The following is a 16793-nucleotide window of genomic DNA, read 5'->3' on the forward strand; positions in this document are numbered from 1 at the left end:
GAACAATGTTCGTGTGGTTTCTTGGAAAGAGCATGGTGAGTAGATGTGAAGTCAGATGGGGCCAGGTTAGTAGTCTTTAGGACTACCACTGGTTATGAAAGCCTGGGCTTAGGGACGACAAATACAAGTGTTGAAGACTGGGAACTTGGAGTTTGCAAGACGTTGTCGTGTATGTTGCCTCCATCCAATGCTTGTTTTCACACATTTTTCCAAGATGGCTACCCTCACTGGCTACCTTCTGCACATAATATATTCTCTTAAATTAGCTTGTTTTGTTAAATTACATGTTTGAAGTGAATTATTCATTGACACTTCATTACAAGTAGTAACACTGGACTATAAAGATACAAGTAAGTTCTGTATTTAAAATCCTGTTGAGTTAAAAGTACTGAAGTAGACTTACAGTATTTCACAGTTTTATTTTATTTAATATATTATCAAGTCCTGCAAACTATTTCCTTTAAACAAGTTAAGCAAATCTGTACAAGTGGGAAATTGGTTTTGGAGGCTGACATTATATTTACAGTTTAAATGATGTGATGTGAACCCAGCCTTGGACAGTCTTGCAGAGAGAAACAATCAACTTTTATTGTGGGAAATTTAGGGTCCACTGTATTTGGAAGTTCACTCCATAATAATAAAAAAGATCATTGATGTTTTTGCTCAGTTTTTTCCCCCATGAGACTCATAACTTTCTGAGGGTCCAATACTAAATGAGAGTTCTAAAAGAGTACTAATTAGGGGGACATTTTTATTTCTTGCTGTGGTATTAAAATCAAGATAAAGTCTAATGTATCAATGAACAGATTTAACATTTAGATTGCAGAAGACCAAAGTATAGCAGCAACGTATTTAGGACTGATAATTGTCTAAATTAAGTTTGTAATACAGCATAATTGAATGATGCGTTGATTTATATTAAAACATTTGTTTTTATATAATATCCATTTCTTAACTTGTTTGAAATAAAAACATTTTCTATTCAATTAAATAAAATTTGAGTCCAAATTTAATTTAATTTAAGAGCCACTTTAAGAGCCACTGTATAAGGTAGCTAAAGGTACACCTATCAAAAGAAGGGTGCTTTTTTTAGTGCAGTGTTCGATAAAATCTTCACTAACATACAAAAATATGGTGGGCAAAATATTTCGAACATAACAGACAGTTGAATTAACACCTTTTCTAAAACGTCTTTAAATCGGTAGTGGAAAAGTGTAACATTTCATTAGTATATAATATACAATCACTTAAATTAGTATGTACTGTAAGTGAGTCTATATTTAACAACACAAATATTCAGTCCTGGTGAATCATAAAAAGGACAATGAACTGTAAAGGAGGGTGTAATTATTAAAGTCATCCACTAGAGAGCGCTCACTGTCAATCAGGGATCCAAAGAAGTCCTCATTCCAGACACACACACACACACGCAATTACACACACATTGCTAACACCAAATAAGGATGGATATGATTTTCTCAAGTCAAACGGATATGATTTTCTCCGAAATTGAATGGAGTTGGTGGATAGGTTTCAGGATTTTGTCATTTAGACTATTTAGTTTTTTGCAAGTTCTAACAATCACATGGAAAATTGGATGATACCTTCTCTCCATTTTGATTTGGGATCATGAGAAACTTACCAGATCCAATAAAACGCACAGTGCAGCGCCATGACAGGTCCTGGAAGATGAGTTCACCTCAGATCCCTCTGCAGAAACATGTCTCTATCCCCACACACATACACTCATTTCTCTCTCTCACACACACACACACACACATACACATGCTTACTGTGGCCTGATGCTTCACAAAGAAGCTGCGGTTAGCATTTTTCCAATTTTCCTCTAATTACAGATGGCACAAGCACACTCTGTCTCCCCCACCTGCCAAAACTGACAGATGCTGATGGCCCGCCAGCTTGCTTGGTACGGTCCCTGCCTATGGGCAAAGCCACATGAAATGGCAGGGAGGTTTGGCTCTGGCTGGATGCTGACTTGCCCCATCAGTTTCTGCTGCAGGCGCCGGAACCAGAGAAGAGAGAGAACACTGGAAAAAACTCGGCAAAGTGGTGACAAAGCAAGAAAAATTCCTTATTCTTTCGTGTGTGGCTCAATGTAACGCGTGTAAAAATAAACCTTTTGCTGTATTAGGACCACCCACAGTTGTCTGCCAAGGTTAAATAAATGCTTCAACATTTCAGAAAATACCTGTATTCACTTTCTGGCTGAAACTTCAGTAAGAAGGTTGATATCCCCCTCAGCTACACTCAGCAGCCAGTTAGCTTAACTGATCATGAAGATGGGAAATAGCTAGCTGTCTCCTTCTAAAGGTAAAAGAATCTGCCCTCCGGCACCTCTTAAGCTCACTGATTAACATTTAATATTTCACGTGAGAAGAGGAAAAGTTGATGTTTTTTGCACACACATCACCTCCGAGGTAAATCAGAGGCACTGAGTTTGAGCATACAGCACATACAATAATAGAGCCTCTCCGGGCCTCAAGGGGGCCCCTTCTGTGTCTGGCTGCGAGCGACTTGTGGCTGGGTCTCCCACGGGGCCCGGCCGAGCACAGCCCAAAAGATATACATGGCCCACCAACTTCTCCGTCCTGTGGACCGACCATCGTAGGATGCGCTGCCCCACGGGTGGCAGTTAAGGTAAGGGGCCTCCGTGGCTCTGGGGACGTGGAACATCACCTCGGTGTGGGGGAAGGAGCCGGAACTGGTGCGGGAGGTGGAGCGCTACGATTTAGATCTGGTGGTGTTAACTCCAAAGCACAGTCTCGGCTCAGGAACCGTTCTACTGGATAGTGGACGAGGGGGTCGCCCCACTACGCCTCCTGGTTGTGGGGGGGAAGACTTTGACTGTTGTCTGTGCATATACACCGAACAGCAGCTCGGAGTATTCGGCCCTCTTGGAGACCCTGACCGGAGTCCTGCATGGGGCTCCGGTAGGGTACTCCATGGTTCTGCTGGGAGAGTTCAACATGTTTTTCTATAATGAACACCATGTTTGAACATAAAGTGTGAGTGGTACCATAGCACCGAATGCCGATTATTGATTTTGTGATCATATCATCTGATCTGAGGTGGCATGTTTTGGACACTTGGGTGAAGAGAGGGGCGGAGCTGTCAACTGATCACCATCTGGTTGTGAGTTGGGTCAAAGGGTGGGGGAAGAGTCTGGACAGGCCTGGTAAGCCTAAACAGGTAGTGTGAGTGAACTGGTAACGTCTGGAGGAGGCCCCTGCCCGAGAGATCTTCAACTCACACCTAGTATGTTAGTATCCTTGTGTAGGTGTGGTGCATTGAACCCAGGTGGTCAATGTTCAAAACTGCCATTGCTGAAGTTGGTGAGGAGCTGTCCTAGGAGTCCTAGGTGCCTCAAGGTGCAGTAAACCTCGAACACTGTGGTGGTTACAGGTGGTCAGGGAAGCCGTCCGACTGAAGGAGTGCTTCTGGGATATGTTATCCTGGGGGACTCCAGAGGCAGTTGCAAGGAACCGACAGTCCCGAAGGGCTACAGCCTCTTCCATTTCAGAGGCAAAGCAGTGAGTGTGAGAGAAGTTCAGAGAAGCCATCGAGAAGGACTTTCGGTCGGCACTAAAGTGTTTCTTGAAGACCGTCCGGCACCTCAGGAGGAGGAAACGGGAACCATCCAGTAGTGTACAGTAAGTATGTGACGCTATTGACCTCAACTGAGGAGGTGATCTGCCGGTGGAAGGAGCACTTTGAGGAACTCCTGAATCCGACTAACACGCATTCTTTGATGGAGGCAGAGCTTGAGGAGGAAAAAATACGGATTCCGTCCTTCGCCGTGGAACAACGGACCAGCTTTTCACAATTTGAAGATGGACAACAGGGATGGGCAAAGATCATTGGCATTCGTGTAACTGTGACTGTGACAGGATGGACAAAGATCTAAAGGAATTGGTCATTCTCTAGCCTTGTAAAACCAGCCTGATATGTAGACCAGCCTGATTTTTATTTTATGCTTGTGTGAATTGGTGTCTTTTTTTAAAAATTTGTTTAGTAAATATTTGGTCTATATTAGTGTGTATTGTATCGTTGCTCACAAAAAAAAACACATGAAACCAATGTGTAGATGCACAATACAGTAAGCTCATTATCCGGTGCTCAACAGTCTAATGTCAGCCGGCTTTTGGAGTGCAGAAATATGTGATTTTATTTAATCTTGTAGTTTTTATACATTCACTGGCATGTGGTCTTATTCTCCAGTTTACATGGTGGGTGAGCTAGTTTAGGAAGTTTTTTGGTAGCTCTTACTGAAGCTTGAATCCTCAAATAACCTCTGGTTTGAGTGCGTGCCATTGAATGACTGTGCTTTTCAAGCTTCCTATTATTTTATTCCAAGTAAAGCCTTGGGTGTGGATAATCTCCTGCCTAAAAAAGAATATGCCTATCATTCTCTAATTGTTTTTAGCCTCGAGATGTATCCATCTTCAATGCCGGATTTGACAGGAGTTTATTAATTCCGCCTCTGTACGGAACGTGTCATTTGTACATGACAGGTTCAGACTGTGTGGGGGCCTGTGTGGGGGCCGTGTAAGGTGAGCCGACTTCTCCCTGTCCTGGGGATGTAACGGGATGCAATTTGTCTTCATTTCTGTCAGCGATTTCAAGCTGTTCAGATGTAGGGGAGAGTGGCCTAAGTTGTGCAACTTTTCACTCAAAGTGACTTTAAAGTAAGGCCTTGACAGTAAAGTCTCCAACTCAAATATGTACATATATTTCAGGGTGTTGTGCATCCCTGGCAATAAAAACTTTGGATCAGGAATAAATTGTTGAAGAAATATAGCTTTCGGAAAAAAAGTTGTCTTGTTGCACAACTTGCCCCCGGTGTGGTGTAAGTTGTGCGGTTGGAGAGAATACCATGGGGTAAATTGTGCCTTTGCTATATAGCTCATAAACTGTAATGCAAGACAAATCCATTAGACAATCACTTATTTAAGGTGTATTTAAAGTAAATAAAGTAAATAGTTGACAAAGATTGAAGGACAATTTTCTTAAACAAGGCCTAGCAGATCTAATGGTTTTACCTGCAAAGCTCACAATGACAAAGTCACCATTATCATCTTCCTGGCCATCTGAACTCCCATCAGTGGTGTCGTTAACTGGAATTGAGATGTCACTCTCTTCTGAGCTACTGTAGACAATCACTTTCTTTTGGTGACCAGCGTATACAGCCATGCCACTGGCACAACTCTCAGAAATGTACTTTTCACTAGTTGCTCCGTGCTTGTGGAACCAACTGCCACCTGACAAATGTGATTCCCTCTACATTTCTGCCTTTAAATCAAGGCTCAAAACCCATATGTACACCCTGGTGTTTCCTCCCCATTAACTATCTTACCTCTGCACTACTATCTGTGTTTATGTGGATGTATGTGCTTTACGTCTTTTATTTTGGTTATTGTTATTTTACCTTCATTGTCTACCTACTGAATGCACTATGTACAGCACTTTGGACAGTGCAAACTGTCATAAATGTGCTTTTATAAATACATTTTACTTACTTACTTACTTACTTATAACTCACCTAGGCCCTTTGGCACAAATCACCCCAATCCCAGAAATTTGGAGAATAAGCATGATGCAGCAATTTAGGGCTGACATTGTTCTAACTGTATAGACTCAAAATGTAGCATACCAAAGCACTAAAACATGTGTCAAATGTTTTCAAACTTGTCTATAAGTGTTCACACACAATAATCAAAAAACCTTGATCATGGAAATTTTACTTTGAAAGGAAAAACACAGTTTTTTGAGCTTAAATGTGCTTATATCTTATTCCTTGTGTCTCCCTTCTTTACAGGATGAGTCAAATGGATGGCTCTTCTTAAATATGTGGTCACATTTCCAATTTCTTCCACGGTTTTCTAGAAACAAGGGGTGGCACAACTTCCAAAATGCACAACTTAGGCCACTCTCCCCTACTGTTAATGAAGTGTTTGTGTGTGTGTGTGTCAACAATTATTTTTGCAGTTTGACTGCACGGAAAGTGACAAAATAAGAGAACTAGAAGAATGTGGGTTTGAAGTCAGTTCCATACATGGGAAAGACACAAATACATGGTAAATAGGTATTCAAATAAGCTGCTAGAGGTAAAATAGAGCAGATATAATCCTTCTTACAGGAGTGAGACTGGAAGCTATTGAAGCTCGGCAAGCTAGAGATAAACAGATTGTATTTATTTTGCACAATAGACACAAAATCACCATGTCTGCATCAAGAACAAACAATGTCCTGTACCAATAATTTGACACAGAAGGAGGCATACTGTTGCATTGGAAGGTGGTCTGATAGCTCCCCTGTCCTCAGCTGAACTGTGGAGGAAACTGATCAAAGTATTTTACACAGGAATAAGCGCCACAAATGATAATAACACCTTAACTCATCAAATGCACATTCCCACTGGAAAGCACATCACCAGATCTTCTAACTTTTTTTTTTTTTTTTTTTTGTAAGTTGTTTTGTCCTCATCTCACCTCCGCTGTGCATACAAGAGAGATTTGAAAAGGGGTGTATTCAAAGCCTGTGTTGTGTTTTGCTACTTTCAGCCCTGGTTACAAAGCCACAGTGTTGGGTGAGAACCTTTTGCAATAATGTTGCAACTAAGCCAATGCAACATCGCACTGCCTGTGTTTGCAACAGCCTCAGATCTTCTGTAATGTGTGCAATCTGAGCAATGTGTCTGTACATTTCCATAAATCCACACAAAAGTGAATGTATTGAGACGACTAATCCTGTGTACAAAGACGAGCTTTGTAGAATGTAGAGCATTTACACTGTTAAGTTTAAGTCCAAGGCTGAGTGCTGTTCAAAGAATGCAAATTGTTGTGCAGCAGCAGTCACGTATATGACCGTCACATGTACAGTAGGTACAGTTGAGACAGGAAAAACTCAAGAAAAATGTAATCAGTTTACAGTGAGATAAGAAAGTCTGGATATGCAACAGCATTATTTCAATGTGTTTCAACTTTTTTTTTTAAGCAGCTGCATGAAGTCTCTTTTCTGTTTACTGTATTTATCTTTGCCATTTAACTATATAAAGTAATGCAACAACGAGAGGATAGAATAAGTATCTGTATTATTATTTTTTAAATAGCTGACTTCATATAATTATGTCAGATCCAAATTCAAAATTCTAAGAGGATCCACTCCTTTCCTTATCACTAATTAGTTAAGTATAAATGTGAAAGAGTTCTACTAAAGAATCATCATAATAGAATAACATAGTAGTCTTCTAACATTTGCTAAGCACATCCACTTACATTAAAAACAATATAAATATAAATTTGTAAGCCAATTTTGACTGAAAGAGATCAATTTAAAAAAAAATAAAAAAATCCACCGAACTTGGTTAGACGCTCCTACTGAAACATGTAACGTTCTTAACTCCTAAGTATTTTTATTAAACATGCGTTTTTTCGCAGCAAAAACAAACGTGTTGAAATTATTAGAACGAAAAATAAAAGAAAGTTAGCCTATGTTCTGAAGAGTTTTTTTTGTTCAACAGCTAAATTAAAATATATGAATGTACATCTTTACACATCAAACTACTGTAGTTAGGACCATAATATTCGGAATATATTAAAACCCAAGCAAAATAATTGTGCGTGCACGTTCATCATCTTCTTCATAATAACTACAGTTGTAAAATAAAAAAGACAGGCAGTGAAGCACATGCCCGATTGAATACAAAACTTCTTAATTTGTGTTACAAGTTGATGCGGTTTTAGTTCGAATACAAATTAAAAAATGTAATAAAAATGTAATTTTATAGGCACTTTATTATTTTAACACATTAAAATGCCTTTGAGTCCCTTCTCACTGTGCGTCTTAGCGCACAATGCGCTCTGGCGCCGCTGGAGCCCGCAAAGGGTTAAACGGGGTTACCAGCAATCCTTTTAACAGGCAGGTGCCCCGCCAGTCCCAGCCCAAAGCTAACCACTGGCTTTTGAAAAGGCATTACTGCCATGTGGCGAGTCATGTTAACGGTGATGGATAAATAGAGCATCATCGCAGCAGAAGTTGGACATCAGACTGGATCAATCAGCTGACACACGTCGTCTTGACTCGCAGGCTCACACACGTGTGATGCGCTTTTGAATTGCCTCGTCGTTTCACTTCAACTTTTTATATTCAAATAAGTGGCGTTTGCTTTCTCCTGGATCACATATATATCCAATTTTAAAAGAGATTGAAAAAAAAAATCGTCAGCACTTGTTGAGTTGTGTTCCGCTCTGGAGATGTGGTGGATGCTGTTTCCAAGGTGGATCTGGTTCGTGGCGTGTGTGTCTTTGTGGATGGAGCACCAGGTCGGAGTTTTGCCCCATATCACCTATTCACACGCGGGGATCTGCCCCAACGACATGAACCCCAACCTGTGGGTGGACGCCATGAGCACCTGTACACGAGAGTGTGAATCTGACCAGGTAAAGCCATTAAAGTTACCTTTTAGAATGAAGTGTCCTTAACCACTTCACCGTTTTTTTTATTACAATAATATGCCATATGTGTTTATCCACCTGCATCTCTTAAAGGTGCACTATGTAACTATGAGTATGTCAGAGAAGTTAACATGTTCTAAGGTATATCTTTATAACTGAATAAACAAACTTTCCTTCCATGGAAATTGGATGCTTGGAACACTGTTTGAAGTTAGAAAGCACCCACAGTTTTGTTTAGAAACACATTCTAGTCTTACATTTTGTTGGAAGGGGCCTCAAAAATAATTTTGTTTTGATTTATGATGATATAATTATTCAATTACAGAACGACATGTAGAGTATATGCTTTGTAAACTACCTGAAGGCTCTACAAATGTAAACAAATCCCCCTCCCCGGAAACAGCAAAGTTCACCTTTAAATTAAGAATTGCTTTTTATTCCAATTTTATTTATTTATTTATTTTTTAATCATTGCCGCCTGATTGACAATACTCCTTCTACATCTGTGATTGCTCTCTCCTCTTGCAGGAATGCGAGTCCTTTGAAAAGTGTTGCCAAAACGTGTGCGGGAATCGGAGTTGTGTGGCAGCCCGATATGTTGACGGGAAGAAAGGGCCCATGGGAATGCCCAAGGAAGCCTCCTGCGCCAGCTTCATGTGCATGCAGCAGGGCTCCGAGTGTGACATCTGGGACGGCCAGCGTGTGTGCAAATGCAGGGACCGCTGCGAGAGGGAGCCGCACTTCACCTGCGCCTCTGATGGCATGACCTACTACAACAAGTGTTACATGGACGCGGAAGCTTGCTCCAAAGGCATCACTCTGTCTGTGGTCACATGCCGCTTCCACCTCACCTGGCCCAACACCAGCCCCCCTATTCCCCCGGCCACCACCCTGCGCCCCACCACGGCCCCTCTCCAAGCTACCATCCCTCCCCCCACCCAGCCTCAGCCCCCCACAGTGCTCAGCAGCCCCACTCACCAGGTTGTGAACGTGGGCGACACCGCCAGCTTCCTGTGTGATGTGACGGGTCGACCGCGGCCTGAGATCACCTGGGAGAAGCAGCTTCCGGACGGGCTGGAGAGGGTGGTCATGAGGCCCAATCACGTGCGAGGGAATCTGGTGGTCACTAACATCGGTCAGCTGGTTATCTACAACGCCCAGCCGCACGATTCAGGCATCTACACCTGCACGGCTCAGAACCCTTCTGGGTCGGTACGGGCCAACTATCCGCTCACTGTGCTGCCCATGGAGCCGCCCAAGGCTCCCGAGCCCAAGAACGTGACCCGGTGCCTGCCTGACGAGTGTCTGAAGCCCCCTGATAACCCGGAGGACTGTGGGAGCGAGATGGAGAAAGTCAGCTGGTACTACGAGCCCAAGACCAACGACTGCTTCTCCTTCACCAACTGCTACAGCAACAACGACAACGACCAGCAGCAGCCCAGGGTGTTTGAGTCGTACCAGGAGTGCATGCAGTGCTGCGGCCCCGAGCTGTCGGGCCCCTGCGGGCTCCCTAACCTTCAGGGGCCCTGTAAGGCCTACGAGCCCCGCTGGGCCTACAGCAGCAACCTGAGGGAGTGTCAGTCCTTCATCTATGGAGGATGTGAGGGCAATGACAACAACTTTGAATCTAAAGAAGCCTGCGAGGAGATATGCCCCTACCCGAAAAACCACCACTGCAAGGCCTGCAAGCCCAGAGGCAAGATAGTGACCAGCTTCTGCCGGAGCGATTTCGTGATCCTGGGTCGCATGACGGAGCTCACGGAGGAGAGGGACTCGGGCCACGCCCTGGTGACTGTGGAGGAGATCCTCAAGGACGAGAAGATGGGTCTCCGCTTCTTTGGCAAGGAGCCTCTGGAGGTCACGTTCGTCAACATGGACTGGAACTGCCCGTGCCCTAACATCACGGGCGCTGCAGCCGAGGGACAGGTCATCATCATGGGCAACGTGAGCCAAGGCATGGCCGTGCTTCAGCCAGAGAGCTATGTGGGTTCCTCCAGCCCGCGACGAGTACGGAAACTCAGAGAGGTCATCTCCAAGAACACCTGTGACATTCTCAGAGCCATCACCAACAGCCCTGAGTAGGGTTAGGGATGCAATCTGTACATAAAGGTTAGGGTTGGAACAACCTGACTTGACTCTTATCCCCTGAAGATTTAAATGTGGACTCAGCGATTCTGGAGAATGCTTGTTGTCAAATTCACTCTTGTCAAAATAAGTGAATATCTCCTCAAGATCTTCTACCTAAAATCCAGTCTTCATGCTCTTAACGGGCATGTTGCTAGTTTACGGTCAACCCCCTTTGTTTACATACCCATTTTTTCAGCACGCACGTATGGACAGGTAGCAATCGTTAGGAGATATTATCTGATTTTAAAAAAAAAGCTATTTTGACGCAAGCATTCTCCAGAATTGCTGACTCCACCTTTAATTGCAGTAATGTATTGAATTTAAGGACCATTCTTGCTTAATTTACAAAGTTTCAATTTTGTATTGAAAGTTTTTAAAGTTCCTCATGAGGAACCCCTGTCATATGATATGTCTTTTCGTGTGGTCTGTTTGCAGCGGAGCTTTTCTGTCATTGGTGTTGTTGATTGAAATACCATGAGACATCCATCATGATCCTCTTGTTACCTTAATCCCCCAGACTCCCTCTCCCCTCTTGCCCTCTCTCACCTCCAGCAGAAATGGAGGTTGCAGACTTGTATTGAAGCACAAAACAGACGATTTTTTTTATGCACATAACTTAACAGAAATGTTTTGATCCTTTGTTTGTTTATTGCCAGCTGTTTTTCCACCTGGCACTTTTGATATACCAACACACTCTTACTTGATAGATTTTATGTTTTATAGATACATCCATTAAACCTGTGCAGGGCATTGCGGTACAACAAGCTAAGTTCATGAGTTGTAATATATTTTATTATCCACCACTTTTTCTCACAATAAGTCATTCATTTTGTACGTACTTGCTCTTACCTTTTGGCTATTTATTATTATGTAAGCTATTCTTTTGCCTTGTTTTTGTACTTCACATTCAATCTGAAATTAAGTGACATTTTGTGTAATTTTGTGAAGAAAATAAAGATTTGGGATTTTTCTTCAGTCTCCCTTTTATTGTTCTTTGTTCATGTCCTTATACGTTGAATTAATATTTAATTGTAGGACAGATTGAAAGTTTATATATTTTTAATGTGTGAGCAAATTCAGTTACATTTCAGCTTGGTTTTGGTGCCTGTGTGTACCTGTTGAAGGACAGAGAGCAGTACTGCGCTGTGTTCCTGTGTGGTTCCTCTGACAGGCTGTGATAAAAGAGATTTGGGAATAGCATATCCCCCAACGCCTTAATCCATCCCCCAAACAGAACTCATCCATTCTAAAGACCCCTGTGGCATTGTAAAAAAAAAATAGTTTGTTTTGCCTCCCTGATGCAGTCTAATTGGGTAAGAAGCCCAAGTTGTAAACCTCAGATCCACTCAGAGAAACAAAGAGTTATGCGTTTCATGTCGTGCCAGCGCGCGTCTCTGGGTTACAAGGAACAGGCCTTGGTGGGCTTCTACAAGGGTGTTCTACTTCCCAGATGAGATTCTGTTTCTCCCATCCAGAGCGGCAGAGGAGGGGGGTTGGAGATGAGCCCATGATCAGACCACGTTCCTTTACTGGCAAAAAAAACCTCCAGGGAGATCAGACCTGCACTTCAGCAGCTGTCTAGGCTCCGGAGCAGAGAGATATTAGATCTGCAGCACCTTGGATCACATCAGTAAGCAATACACACCAAGTTCATATCAACAATCTTGAACCTTGAAACAACACAAACGTACCAAAACGTATTTTGTTTGCCAGTGTTTCAGTTTTCGATACACAGTGAGAGGACTGTTAATTCTTTTATAAAATCAAACACTTTGTTGAATGGTTTCTAATAACACTAGTTGTATCCAGAATTGACAGCTCCAGTGCACATTCTGAGGTCAGTGGGTTGGATTGGTTCATTCACATTATTGTTGCAGCTTTTACAGAGTCTGAATCCAGAATATTATGAATAAGCTAGCTTGATCCTGTGTCAGTGTTACTGAATTCATAATGCTGCTTCAAAAATATGATCAAATAATAATAATAATAAAAATAGTATATAAATGGATTATGTTATTCAGACATTGAGGCAATATTTCCCAACAGAGTGCTATAAATCAAAGGGGACCCAAAACAATGTGTGCAATCCTTATTCCATTATGTAGAAGTAGTTTTCTTTTTAAACATTTGCAAGTCTAGAGATACAGTGTATGGTATGTGTATATTCTACCACGAAAATGAAAAAGGATAGATGAGAATGTATGAATGATAAAAGTACTTGCATTGAATAACTCATAATTATAATTATCAAACTAAGCACAATTTTTACTTTGTATTTTTATTTTATCATGCACAACCGTTCTTGTGTTTTTTGATTTTTTATGAGCAGAAATGGGCTCCCATATATCTCTATTTATTGCCCTTATTTTTTTATATATATATTTCTCAGCATATATTATTGTGGTAAATTATCAGAGTTGTGCATCCAGCTGTTTATTTACTTAAATATTTAACAATTAATGGCGACCAAAAATAAATTAAAATGTCTGTTACTTGTCATTTCTTATGGCACCCAAAATTGCACTGGGCATTTATGAAATAGGGACAATACCAAATGAGAGAGATGGTTGGGTACAAGGTCCCCAAGTCAAATGCAAACTTGGAAATTGGGGTCCGTGTTGTAACGGTAAATAATCGACATGTATGCTCCACTTTGCATTATTTTAAGGTATCAGCCTCAAGTTTATAAAACAGACATTGTTACTGACGGTGGTTTACTCATGGTTATTGGTGGTACATGTGTGAAAACTATTGTCCCTGTAATGTAGCTTGGATTGAGTCCATCTGTTGAATTTTATAGAAGTTACAGGTGCGCCCTCAAGGTCAACTGAGGGAACTAGTTCAACTATCAAACTAAAACCCCTCAAAACAACCTCAAATGCCATCAATTATTTTTCTTCTCCTATGATTTTCCAGCATATGTCTATTAAAAAAAACAAATGAAAAAAAAACTTTAGCCACATCAATGCGTGGCCTAGAGTCTACAAAAGCACTATTTATTATCAATTAAAAGTCAGCATATTCAAAACATGTGTGATCCTCATTTTTCAAGCACTTTTATGCTTTTCTAATTTGTGTTGGGCCAAGTAAAAAGGTACCAGAGTTATGCTTTGATATGCGGCACAGAATTTTTCGCTTCCCTTCTCCCCCCCTACCTCTCCTTCCTCTCGGGCTTTGTTGATTTGATGGGGTCATTGCGTTCACGGGCTCAGTTCACACAAGGCAGGAATAGTCGGTGTGGTCCATGCAAGATCTCAGATGTAGAACTGCACTAGGTAGAATTTAGCCAGCAGACAGTGGGACCTGGAGCAAGTAGAGCCGATTGGACTCGCTGCGTATTTCTATGTGGTGCCTCCATGTTGTGTTATCCCGAGGAGAGATCGGACGACAGTAGCACCTGTGGAACACATCAGCTAGCCTGGGTGGTTTAAAGACCTTTGATTCATGACCTGCATCTGTTATGGCCATATCATTTGGAACGTCTATTGAAAAGATACAGTAGCCACTGCACGCATTGACTGGAGATGAACAGCATCCCATTGGCAGTCAATCATCCAGGAGGCCGCAGCAGCTGAAAGGTTTGAAGCTGGTAGGTGGTAGTTGCCTCAGATCCGCTGCTCTGGATGGAGGAATGGTTGAGAAATGCTGTCACTTTCCTGAACCTCACTCAGAGGTGGCCTAAGGCAAGGCACAAAACACAAATCAACTCAAAAGTCGTGTGTTGAGTATCGGAGAATAATTGTATTTAGACCGGCAAAAAACTGCCAGTATGCTTCGTAGAATATGTAATAGTTTTGCTTATGATAAAGCCAAATTCTTATCGACATATCTCACATTGTCACAACTGACATTCCTATTCCTCTGGCATATTTCTCCAGGACTCGGTACTAAAATACATTTATCGTTGTTTTCAAATTATAATTGGGTTGGGTCTCTTGACTTTGAGGACTGATTCCGGTTCAGCGCGTAATGAACAGTTCTAGCTGTATTCTTATCAAGCAATTTTAGTTGTGATTTTTCGCAAAAGTTGAAATGTATCAATCAGGTCAATTTCAGCTTTGAGCCCTTGTTCCCATCATGGAATATAAAGCTTGTATTTACCACAATAAAGCAAAGCTCATGAGGGAAGAGCACCTTGTTTCTACAGTGCAGGTAGCATGGCTCTCTATTTGGAACATCAGCATCCTCTGGTGTTGGCTAAAGCTTGTCTACTAAAGAGCTGTTTTGGATGCTATGTGTTCAACCCAATGCAGCTCAAGATGTGATGTATCCTTAAAGGCCTACTTCACCGATTTGAATATGAAGGTGTATTGAATTCTGAGATCCTATGTAGTATAAATGTGCGAAAAAAATTGAAATCGGTTCATCCTAGCCTGAGAAAAGGCAGAAATAGTGTTTTTTTTAAAACCCTATATTTCTCTTTCTCGTGACATCACAGAAAGAGAAATATAGGGTTAAAAAAACTTTCTTTGTAAATATTACTGTGATGTCTTTTACTGTGACATCACAGTAATATTTACAAAGTACATTTTTTTTAACCCTATATTTCTCTTTCTGTGATGTCACGAGAAAGAGAAATATAGGGTTAAAAAAACACTCTTTCTGCCTTTTCTCAGGCTAGGATGAACCGATTTTAATTTTTTTTGCACATTTATACTACATAGGATCTCAGAATTCAATACACCTTCATATTCAAACCGGTGAAGTAGGCCTTTAACTATTTTTCCTGGCACTGCAGCAATATTCTACATAGTTTTTTTTTTTCAATAATTAATTTAGCATTTATCAATTTGATGTATTGCTTAAAATGTTGAATCCATACCTGATGTATACCTTTCTCTTTATTCTCCCTGCAGACCTGTGGATTAGTTTTAAAAACTATCAAACAAGCCAGATCAAAGGTGCAGTGAATGAATTGGCATTTTTCAGAACAGACTTGGTAGAAATCTAATCTCATATTCACAAGTATCTTTCAATTAGTTTATAATTGCTTCAAAATAAAGGTTTTCTATAACCATAAAATGAGCCTTTTATAAGTATGGAGAGGGGAGTGCTGCCATGTTGCAAAACCATGTTTCTATAGTAGCAAAGAACCGACAAGCTTCACAGCTTTACGCATTGATCTACAGTGGGTGTCCACCTGAGATTCTTGCAGTTATTGTGGTATCTTTCTGCTCCCTTCTCATGATCCAGGTTAGGGTCTGGGTTAGGCTGTCCCATCCAGCTCCACTGGCTTCTTGTTATGATGGTGTCTATCCTCTCTTGGTTGGTCTGAGCAAGTCATTACTGGTTGGAGATGGTGTTAGGCCAGAAGATAGGCTGGAGTTTTTCTGAGGTTCCCTGAGTGAAATGCTGAAAGCTTTGAGAAGTCTTTCTCTGTCATCCCCCAGCATTCAGAGCCTTATAGTAAGGTGATGAGAACACAGCTCACCACTAGATGGTGCTCAATAACACAGATGTTACACACTGTACCTTTAAGACTTTGGTACAGGGTCCTTTTTTTGAAAAGATTTCTGACCAACAAAACATAAACAGAACAATATTGGTTCATCAAAGGTCAATGTCGACTTAAACTTGAAGGCAACACAATCACCCTGTTCCATAGTTCTGACCACACAGATGACTTTTACCTTCACCATTTGTTGATGTATTGGATTATTTCAGGGACATTGCACACTAATCAACAGTCAAACTGTAATTCAGCCAGAGTTGCACACACTGTGTAAACACGCAACAGACTTGGACTTTTAGTGTGCTTCCTAATGCATAGCTGGGATATGCTACTCTTTCCTATTGTGACCCCACTTAAGAACAAGCAATAAAAATGAATGAATGAAATCTCTGTATGTCTCAGCTTCAATTGATCATTGGAAAAAGGGCTGCAGTAAACCTTGGGCCCCACTTGAGGGCAGCACCAGCTCACCTAACAAACATACTGTCTGGTGACCGTGTGCTTTGCAATATCATCTCCTTACACTTCCCTATAAGTTAATGTATTTTCTCATAAACCTGTGAAGCATCAAGTCAGCTTCGGAGCTCAATGGTGCCGAACCAGAGCCTTATTACCCGCAATGCAGGAACGCGTTGAGGACACATTTTTTTGGTGATGCTGGAGCTTTCCTGTCCACTGGTGGGAAAGTGCTGTTGTCTAAAAGGCCCTGATAATCGACCACTAAAGGGAGCTATTCCAAT

General features: G+C 41.5%; 1 protein-coding gene across 1 annotated transcript; it reads left to right on the plus strand.

Annotated features, from left to right (window-relative positions):
* Positions 1-8228: 8228 nt before the first annotated feature.
* Positions 8229-11555, plus strand: wfikkn2b (WAP, follistatin/kazal, immunoglobulin, kunitz and netrin domain containing 2b). Its single transcript, XM_080048886.1, has 2 exons — positions 8229-8459; positions 9003-11555. Exons 1-2 carry the CDS (start codon positions 8274-8276, stop codon positions 10554-10556), a joined length of 1740 nt encoding a protein of 579 aa, XP_079905012.1. The 5' UTR covers positions 8229-8273; the 3' UTR covers positions 10557-11555.
* The last annotated feature ends 5238 nt before the right edge of the window (positions 11556-16793 follow it).

This window comes from Ammodytes marinus (assembly GCF_949987685.1).
Source record: "Ammodytes marinus genome assembly, chromosome: 20".
Lineage (NCBI taxonomy): Eukaryota > Metazoa > Chordata > Actinopteri > Uranoscopiformes > Ammodytidae > Ammodytes > Ammodytes marinus.